Here is a 10,188-nt window from a genome sequence, read left to right as displayed (position 1 = left end):
AAGCCTCTGCCTTCGGCTCGGGTCATGATCTCAGGGTCTTGGGATCGAGTCCCGCATCGGGCTCTCTGCTCGGCGGGGAGCCTGCTTCCCTTCCTCTCTCTCTGCCTGCCTCTCTGCCTACTTGTGATCTCTGTCAAATAAATAAACAAAATCTTTAACAATAAATAAATAAATAAATAAATAAATGAAATAAAATCAAATAAGGGAATCGTGAAAAAAGGAGTCAGCTGTTTTTCTTCTTAAAGATTTTATTTACTTGTTGACACAGAGAGAGAGAGCACACAAGCAGGGTGAGTGGCAGAGGGAGAGGGAGGAGAAGGCTCCCCACTGAGCAGGGAGCCCGATGTAGGGCTCAACACCAGGACGCTGGGATCATGACCTGAGCCGAAGGCAGACGTCCAACTGACTGAGCCACCCAGGCACCCCACAGTCGGTGTTCTTTTCACCAGCAATGCCAATAATAAGAAAACAACCCATGTCAAAGGAAAACCTTAGCCTGGCAAGGTTTTGAGCATCTGTGTCCCCCGGGAGGGAAGCGAGGAAACATCCTCTGTTTGGTTTGCATTCAAGAATGGATTTCTGAGATAATCACAGCCAGTGAACAGACAGTTCTGCTCTCCTTCTAGGTTTCACTGTGCTGCTGACGCATATGGAACCAGTCCCGCAGGCACTGAAGAAGATGTTTGCTCTATTCGGTGTGGGATCCTTTGGGGAAGGAGCCTGTACCGTGGTGTTAACAGTTTTGGCAACTGACTGTGTGTGTTTTTATTTTTTTTCATTAATTTTCTTTTTAACATTTTGTTTACTTATTTGTCAGAGAGAGAACAGCAGGCAGAAGGGGAAGCAGACTCCCCGCTGAGCAAGGAGCTCGATGCTGGACTTGATCCCAGGATGCTGGGATCATGAACTCAGCCACCCAGGCACCCTGTGTGTATTTTTAAATACTGAATTTCTCAAGGGCTCACCTTAATCTGAAAGCGTGTCTGTATATAATAAACCATCAGTCTTCAATATTTATTTTCTCCTCACACTAAAAATAGAGATATGTAGATACAAAATTCCTAATTAGACACATGTCACAGTTAAAACATATCATCAGGGGGTGCCTGGGTGGCTCGGTGGGTTAAAGCCTCTGCCTTCGGCTCAGGTTGTGATCCTGGGGTCCTGGGATTGAGACCCACATCGGGCTTTCTGCTCAGCGGGGAGCCTGCTTCCCTCTCTCTGCCTGCCTCTCTGCCTACTTGTGATCTCTGTCAAATAAATAAATAAAATCTTAAAAAATAAACAAACATATCATCAGGGAAGTTTAAAAATTCCATGAAAGATTTTTCTTTCTGTGGATAAAATCTACTTTGCTAGACTAAAAAGAGAGAGGTGGAGGAAGAGAAAAGATAAGCCATCAACCAACAGCAGAGGTGCCGGCCTGTACGTGGCACGGAGAGCAGCAAGCACCATCTCTTGCTAAGCTGGTGCCACTGTTTAAATCCTTTGGCAAAAAAGTTGTAAATATAGGTTCCAACCAAAGACAAGTTTTTCTCATAGTGCTTTTTCTTCTCGAATACAGGAAAAAACGACCCCTGAACTTTACTACTTGTCTGTGCTGCTGTCAGTGAGCAGCTTAGTTTCTGCAGGTAAGCAAACATCCCAAGTAGCCTCTCCTTGTCAAAGGCTTCGAGGAAGTCCCTGCTCAGCTAGAGCTGTCAGAGCGCAAGAGAAGCCTGGTTCCTCCTAAAGCAAGAGCTCCATGAAGCAAAGGAGTAAAAAGCCATCCTTTTCACAGGATTTCCAATCCATTTAATTAGATCCCGTGCTTCATCCCACAGTGCTTTTCTCCGGCCTGGTGCTAAGCTGGCTGGTTAGCGTGGCCTGCGCACCACTAGATGCTAAACCAATGGTCTGACGCTGGCACGTGAGCCCTCCGGTCTCCTGCCTCACACAGATGGCTCGCTGTGGGCAAGCAGGAGCTCATCTCCTACCCTGCTACTCTCGAGTGAGATGGTCAGCTGACATCAGAACTACGAAAACAGGAAGCACATCAAAACCAGTCATCTGAAAGAAAGTTGTCTTGAGGTATCGATTAGCACTGACAACGGAGAAAAAGGAACAGTTCAACCCAAATCACTGAACTGACAACACGACCAAATTCACCCCACATAAAGATACTCTATTAAATACTTTCAAGATCATGACATTGACTTTCTGAACCTCTGTTTTTGTTTTGTGAAACTATTACCGTCAGCTGGATGGATAAGCACTGAGAAGAAAGAAGTAAAATTAGATCTTAGTAATGAACAAAGGTTTAGGTTTAATTTTAGGAGGCTAAAGGGATTCAGATGGTGTATTCAAACAATTTGTTCTTTAAAAATGTAGTGGGAAATTTTAGAGTAAAAATAACCACAATCTCCTCTACACAGGTGACACAATCTTCTGCATCTTGACAGTCAAAGTTATCCAGAGAAAATAACTAAGTGACCCACATAATGTTTGTCTTCTTTTCCTGTGAGGTAGTTTAAGTAGGAGCTAGGTCATCACAGATGCTCTTAACGTTCTGAGGAAGTGAAGACAACTCTATTTCTTTTCTTTTCTTTTTTTTTTTTAAGATTTTGTTTATTTATTTGTCAGACAGAGATCACAAGTAGGCAGAGAGGCAGGCAGAGAGAGAGGAGGAAGCAGGCTCTCTGCTGAGCAGAGCCCGATGCGGGGCTCGATCCCAGGACCCTGGGATCATGACCTGAGCTGAAGGCAGAGGCTTTAACCCACTGAGCCACCCAGGCGCCCCGACAACTCTATTTCTTGAGAAAAAGAACTATCTATTGGCAGGAAGGTCACATTCAATATACACATCTCCCAACACATCACCTGGGTGGCTCAGCCAGTTAAGTGTCGAACTCTTGGTTTTGGCGCAGGTCATGATCTCAGGGTCATAAGACGGAGTCCCGTGTCAGGCTCCCCACTCAGCACAGAGTCTGCTTGGATTTCTCTCTCCCTCTCTCTCTCTCTGCCCCTCCCTGCTGCGTACTCCCTCTCTCAAGTAAATAAATCTTTTCAAATAAATTAATTTAAAAAAATTCTCCAGATTCTCTGAGAATTCCCTGGCTGGCTCAGTTCGTAGACCTTGAAACTCTTGATCTCCGGGTTGTGAGTTCAAGCCCCATATTGGGCACCAGAGCTTATGTTTAAAAATAAATTAGATAGGGGCGCCTGGGTGGCTCAGTGGGTTAAAGCCTCTGCTTTCGGCTCAGGTCATGATCCCAGGGTCCTAGAATCAAGCCTCACATCAGGCTCTCTGCTCTGCGGGGGGCCCGCTGCCCCCTCTCTCCCTCTGCCTACTTGTGATCTCTGTCAAATAAGTAAATATAATATAAATATATTAAATTAATATATTAAATTAAATAAATATTATATTTATTTATTTGACAGAAAGAGACACAGCAAGAGAGGGAACACAAGCAGGGGGAAGTGGGAGAGGGAGAAGCAGGCTCCCAGCTGAGCAGAGAGCCCAATGCAGGCCTCAATCCCGGACCCTGGGATTATGACCTGAGCCGAAGGCAGACGCTTAATGACTGAGCCACTCAGGCGCTCCTTATGATATTCCTTTTTTAAAAAAAGAAAAAAAAAAGGCAGACACTAAAAAAAGATTTTATTTGAGAGAGAGCGAGAAAGTGCATACGCGCAGACAGACACACATACGCACATGGGCGCAGACAGATGCACATACACAAGAGTGGGGGTGAGGGGTAGGGCTTCCCTGACGTGGCTCTGCTGGATCCTAGGACCCTGAGAACATGACCTGAGACAAAGTCACATACTTAACTGAGGAAGCCACGCAAGCACCCCTTCCCCACTTTTTAAAAGTTTGTTTATTTTAGTAATCTCCACACTGAATGTGCGGCTCAAACTCACAACCTTGAGATCAAGAGACAATGTCTTTCTCACTGAGGCAGGCAGGCACCCATACCATCCCTTTTTCAAACAAACATAAGAAAACTAAAGTGGAAAGAGATTGACTAGCTTGCTCAAGATCTCATAGTTCGTGTAACTACCTTGACACTAAAATTCAGCTTCCCTACCTCGCTGGAGCAACCTGCGCTCTCTGGGCTCCCATTCCAAGTCCAAGTCTAAACGTCCTAAAATCCTCCAGCTGCTGAGTAGCATTGATCTGGTTTCCCAGTTACGACTCCCAACTCTGAAGTTATGCCCCCCCGGTGCTCTCTCCAGTGTCTACTTACTTAACATGTTATTCCTATTTTCCCAGTTTCTCCTCTTCTCTCCCCACACACCTTCAGAGCCTGGGTCCTGTCTCTGTTTGACAACTGGAACCCAAACCAATTTCTCTTACTTCTGCACTAGGAATATTTTTCATTATCCATTAACTCTAAACAAGAACCCAAGGAGCACCCCCAGCAAAGCAGCGCTGAATTGGATCAAGTCACTGAGAAAGATCCGGCAAACAGAATGTGTGGATCCGGTAAGGCCTGTCCTCCACAGCTCCTGTGACTGCACACGCTAAACCAACACGAATGCCTGAACAGAACAACACATTATCCTCAGAATCAGGGGAAGGAGGGGCGTCTGGGTGGCTCCGACGACTGCGCGTCTGCCTTCAGCTCAGGTCATGATCCCAGGGTCCTGGGATCCAGCCGGCATCGGGCTCCCTGCTCAGCGGGGAGTCTGCTTCTCCCTCTGCCCCTCCCCCTGCTTGCACTCTCTGTCTCTCTCTCTCAAATAAATAAATAAAATCTTCCTTTAAAATAATCAGGGGAAGCACACAATGAGCAAATGTCTATTTAGCAAGTTCTTCCATTGGTGAAACAAGTGTATTTTTTCCGTTGTGTCTGGCACTGACCCCATTTGTCACTGAGAGTCCTGCATTACTCAAAGCGACGCGACCACCTGGCCACACGTATCCACACAGCAAAAATCGGAGACGATCCCGCTAACACAGCAGTCCGCTTACTTTCACACAGGAGAGGCTGCGACCCCGGGGGCGTTCTGCAAGGTACCGCGACTAATCCAACGGTGACAACTTGGTTTCTCCAAGTTGGGCTGCCGCAGCAGTCTCCCCTCCAAACTGTAACTCTGAAAACCAACGTTTTGGTAAGAAGTCCGAAGTCCTACAATGAGAAGGGGCAGAAGTCATTCTTTTATTTTTTTTCTTTTTTAAAGATTTTATTTATTTATTTGACAAAGAGATACACAGGGAGAGCAAGAACACAGGCAGGGGGAGTGGGACAGGGAGAAGCAGGCTCCCCGCCGAGCGGGGAGCCCGATGTGGGGGCTCGATCCCAGGACCCCAGGATCAGGACCTGAGCCCAAGGCAGACACTTAATGACTGAGCCACCCAGGCGCGCCCCCCCCCTGCAGAAGTCCTTCTTCCTGGCGGACCCCCAGGGTAACTCGAGCTGGAAGTCTGTCTGGGGTGGCTGGCATCGACTTGGCCCGAAAGCCCACGTTCTCGGAAACCATTCTGCCGTCAACCCTGAGGTTGACCCGAGGGCTCGGGACTCAAGGAGCGGGGCCGGGAACAGCTGGGGAACCGGCGGCCGCCCCGCTTTAAAAGCGCTGCCCGGGGACGCCTGGGTGGCTCAGTTGGTTGGACGACTGCCTTCGGCTCAGGTCATGATCCCGGAGTCCCGGGATCGAGTCCCGCATCAGGCTCCCAGCTCCATGGGAAGTCTGCTTCGCTCTCTGACCTTCTCCTAGCTCATGCTCTCTCTCACTGTTTCTCTCTCAAATAAATAAATAAAATCTTTAAAAAAAAAAATAAAAAATAAAAAATAAAAGCGCTGCCCGGCCGACGGCCCGCAGGTCCTCGCGGGCCGTGAGCTCCCAGCGCTCCCAGGAAAGGGCACTTGGGTCTCCACGGATTTGGAAAGACGGATTTCCCAGGCGTGAGAAGTCTTTCCGAAAATGGAACACTTCCTCCTCCGCCCCTCCCCCCTCCGCCACGCTCAAGAAACTTCTAGAAAGGATTTTTTTTTTTCCCCCTCAAGGGGAATCACCTGTTCAGAGGGCCGAGGGGAAATTACCGAGGTTCCGGCTCCACAGAAAGTTGGGAAGAATGAAGGCGCGAGACTCCTGCCCCCAACTGGAATATGACCTCGCCTCGGGGACCGTTATATCCGCCCCTCCAAGACTCCACCATGTTGGACTCCCTCAAGTTCGCGACAGAGAGGCCTGCGCGGACTCCCCGAGAGACTGGTTTCTCAGGGGTCTCAGCCAGGGGGCTTACCACGTCCTCAGGGTCGACCCGCCCGAAGTCCTCCCGGAGACGACCCGCCGCCCGGACGCCGGACAAGGGAACACCCGTGGCTGCACCCTCATTGGCTGCTGGGGGCCGGAAGTGCATGCATCCTCCGGAAGTGCTCCGACTGCGAGCGTCCGCCCGGCCAGGACCCTCAGGTAGGCGGGGCCCCTGACCCCGATCTCTGGGACCAAGGCTGTGGCGCAGGCCGAGGGGGGCCCCTGGGGGCCCAAGGGGGTTGTCCGGGTTCGGGTCTGGGAGGTCCGCAAGAGTTTCGGGGGCGGGGGTTCATGGCGACCTCTGGCGGCTGCCGGGGCCTAGTCGAGCGCGGCCGCCGCGGGACCCAGGTGCCGGAGCTCCAAGTTCCGCCATGGACACGGGGTTTGCGGTGGTGGCCGGAGCTGCTCGCTGTCGCGTCCCCCTGGTTCAGGTCCGTAGCTGCTCACGTCCAGCCGGGAAAACGTGTGCTCTCCGCCCTCCTCTTACCCGGGCTTCTGGCTTTGACAGCCGCGCTGTGGCCTCGTGGAGGTGCAGGGTTTTCCTCGGGAGCCCCCGCAGCCTCGCTAGGGGACACCTCCGCAAGGATGCCCTGCCCGAGGCGCCCTCGAGAGAGGAAGCGGCGTCCGCCCCTCCCCGCCCCCCTCCGCCGTCCCCCGTGGTGTCTTCCTAGAAAGAGAAGGGTGCGCGTCGCCCGCGCGCTGCTCGGGGCGGGGGGCAGTTGTCCGGACTGCTGGAGGCGGGTCTCCGGAAAGTAAGTGAAACTCCTTGTCCCTGGCTCCCTGTTTCCCTGCCAGCTCCACCTCCAAGGGGGTTGCACTCTGAGCCTCTCGTGGTCCTGATGAACCACTTCGCGTTCCTCAAGTGTAGGACTCTCAGAGCTTCAGCGGCGGGCGGCTTCGGCACTTTGGGACCGGCCAGCAGTGTGCAGAGTTCGAAGTCCTGAGAGGCAAGGTGGGCAGGCAGGGAGCCCCTGATCCGCTCCAGGTGGCCGGTTTTGAGGGCTGTTGCGGCGGTTTCTGGGAAAGCTGCACCGCCTTTGTCGGAGACTAGGTGGTGCCAGCGAGCTAATCTTCCTGGGATAAATTTCAGATAACGGGCGGCACCAGGTTAAGGCTTTCAGAGGGCCCCCATCTTCCCCTGAAATTTATGTAAAATAGTTTCACCTCCCTAAAATATCTGGTGCCTTTATACCCTGTATCCGGTTACTGAGTATCTGTTCTTTTTTTAGGGCTGAGGATGCTAAAAGGAGACGTCAGACTCCTCTGCCAGAGTTTATAGTCTGGGGGGGGGGGGGGAACAGACAGACCAGTAAACAATGTGCTGTAATGAAATCACGTATAAGTTAAGGCGGAAATAAGTGCTGAATGGAGAATAAGATGTGAAATGTCGTGGAAGAAGCAATCGGCTCTCATTATTCATATACTGCTTATTGATCCAGTACTTTACTCTCTGTCCAGCATTATGCTGGATGCTGATGTATAAAGAAGAAGTGGGGGCATCTGGGGGGCTCAGTCAGTTAAGCATCTTCCTTTGGCTCAGGTCATGATCCCGGGGTCCTGGGATCAAGCCCTGTGTGGCTCACTGCTCAGCAGGGAGCATATTTCTCCCTTTCCCTGACCCCCAGCTCCTGCGATCCCTCTAACTCAATAAATAAAACCTATAAAAAAAATAAAAAGTAAAACCCCTACTCAAAAATAATTTAGTGGGCGCCTGGGTGGCTCAGTGGTTAAGCCGCTGCCTTCGGCTCAGGTCATGATCTCAAGGTCCTGGGATCGAGTCCCGCATCGGGCTCTCTGCTCAGCAGGGAGCCTGCTTCCTCCTCTCTCTCTCTGCCTGCCTCTCTGCCTACTTGTGATTTCTCTCTGTCAAATAAATAAATAAAATCTTTAAAAAAAAAAAAAAGAGACAAAAATAATTTAGTGATTGGGAAGGAACCAAGAAAGGAAGCTGAGCCTTGAGATAGACCTTGAAGAATGGATTACCTTGGCTTGATAAGCAGAAAAAAAAATGGCTCAAAAGAGAAGGTAAAAATGTGTGGCAACTTTTGAAACAGCAAGTAGTGCTTGCTTCAGCAGCATATACACTAAAATTGAAACAGCAAGTACTTCAGTGTGGTTAGACTGTAGGAAATTGAGCCCGAAAAAATACTTTTTAGGTTTGGCTTTACTTTTACTGGAAAATTCAACAGCTATAAAATAAAGTTTAATTGTATCTTTCCCAGGAAGAATTATATATGAAGCATAGCTATAATAAATTATGTGCAATAAATTATACTTCTGGCTAACCTATTATACGTGAAATTACAATTCTGGCTATAATGTAGTTCATTTATATTTACATATCTTTAATCATTGTAGATAAACCAATTTTATTTTATTTTATTTTATTTTTTTAAGATTTTTATTTATTTGACAGAGCGAGACACAACGAGAGAGGGAGCACAAGCAGTGGAAGTGGGAGAGGGAGAAGCCAGCTTCCCACTGAGCAGGAAGCCCAGTGTGGGGCTCGATCCCAGAACCCTGGGATTATGACCTGAGCTGAAGACAGCCGCTTAACTCCTGAGCCACCCAGGCTCCCCAATAAGCCAATTTTAAAAGATACAGTAGTAAGAATAGATTTTCACTAGTTATATTCTATTTTGAGTGTAATGTAAGGAATCCCTGTCATTGAAGTTCACATACCAGATCATCTGCTAATGATGATAATAGGATGATAATAGGAATAATCATAGGAATAAATGATAATAGGAAAACTTTAAATGCTTTAATAAGTTACCCAAGGATTTAGGGTTTTTTGTTTGTTTGTTTTATTTTGGTTTGGTTTTTACAGTTTTTATTTAAGTAATCTCTACACCCAGCCTGGAGCTGGAACTCGTGATGCCAAGATCAAGAGCTGTGCGCTCCACTGACTGAGCCAGTAGGCGCCCCAGGATTTAGGTTTTAATGAATGTTTATATCTAATATTAAGCAAAATGTGTTTCCTGAAAGAAATGTAAGTTTAATTTTTATAAATGGAAAAACTTAAATGCTATGAATGTTAAGGTAAATGTGTACATTATCAACACATCGAAAGCAGTAACTTTCCTCTACACTAGCAATAATCAGAAATTTTTTTTTTAAAGACTTTATTTATTTATTTGACAGAGAGAGATCACAAGTAGGCAGAGAGGCAGGCAGAGAGAGAGAGAGGAGGAAACAGGCTCCCTGCTGAGCAGAGAGCCCGATGCGGGACTCGATCCCAGGACCCTGAGATCATGACCTGAGCCGAAGGCAGAGGCTTAACCCACTGAGCCACCCAGGCGCCCCAGAAATTTTTGTTTTTAAGTAAACTTGACGCCCAATGTGGGGCTGGAACTCACAACCCGAGATCAAGAGTCGCATGCTCCACCAACTGAGCTAGCGGGGTGACCCACAATAATCAGAAATTTTAATACCAAAAAGTGTTTTTGAGTATTAACTAAAAAATACAAAATGTCTTAGAATGCCAATATTTGGGGAGGGGGTTGGGGGTTTGGGTGAGCCTGGTGGTGGGTATTAAGGGGGGCACGTATTGCCTGGAGCACTAGTTGTGGTGCATAAGCAATGAATCTTGGAACATAACATTTATTTAAAAATAAAATTTAAAAAATAAAATGCTAAAACAAAGCAAAAAGAATAGCCAATATTCAAGGCCTTTGAAATAAAACAATACTTTTTAAATTAAAGGTCATGAAAGAAAGCTGAGATAAATGGAATGATATATTGCTTAATAGGAAGATTCAAATTACAAGGATATAGATCTTTTCATATTAGTTTTTTTTTTTTTAAAGATTTTATTTATTTATTTGACAGAAATTACAAGTACACTGAGAGGCAGGCAGAGAGAGAGAGAGAAGGAAGCAGGCTCCCTGCTGAGCAGAGAGCCCGATGTGGGACTCGATCCCAGGACCCTGAGATCATGACCTG

The 10,188-nt window shown here is 47.9% G+C and overlaps 2 protein-coding genes across 4 annotated transcripts in view; one reads left to right on the top strand and one right to left on the bottom strand.

Annotated features, from left to right (window-relative positions):
• The window catches only part of NMNAT1 (nicotinamide nucleotide adenylyltransferase 1), a 23,109-nt gene extending 16,760 nt beyond the window's left edge, over positions 1-6,349 (bottom strand). Inside the window, exons 1-2 of one of the 2 annotated variants that reach the window (XM_059375152.1) lie at positions 6,233-6,349; positions 4,958-5,114 (exon numbers count right to left, since the gene is read on the bottom strand). In XM_059375152.1, coding sequence (XP_059231135.1) covers positions 4,958-5,114; positions 6,233-6,349 — 274 coding nt within the window. Of the gene's footprint in view, positions 1-4,957; positions 5,115-6,029; positions 6,115-6,232 lie in introns of those variants that run through there. The other variant, XM_059375154.1, reaches the window with a different exon arrangement.
• Positions 6,319-10,188, top strand: part of LZIC (leucine zipper and CTNNBIP1 domain containing) — a 12,526-nt gene continuing 8,656 nt past the window's right edge. The window contains exons 1-2 of one of the 2 annotated variants that reach the window (XM_059375156.1): positions 6,348-6,402; positions 7,039-7,137. In XM_059375156.1, the coding sequence (XP_059231139.1) occupies positions 6,348-6,402; positions 7,039-7,137 (154 nt within the window). Of the gene's footprint in view, positions 6,403-7,038; positions 7,138-10,188 lie in introns of both variants that reach the window. The other variant, XM_059375155.1, reaches the window with a different exon arrangement.

Source organism: Mustela nigripes, chromosome 14 (genome assembly GCF_022355385.1).
Source record: "Mustela nigripes isolate SB6536 chromosome 14, MUSNIG.SB6536, whole genome shotgun sequence".
Taxonomy (NCBI): domain Eukaryota; kingdom Metazoa; phylum Chordata; class Mammalia; order Carnivora; family Mustelidae; genus Mustela; species Mustela nigripes.
Note: the sequence above shows the minus strand (reverse complement) of the source record. Positions and strands in the feature narration are given on the sequence as shown.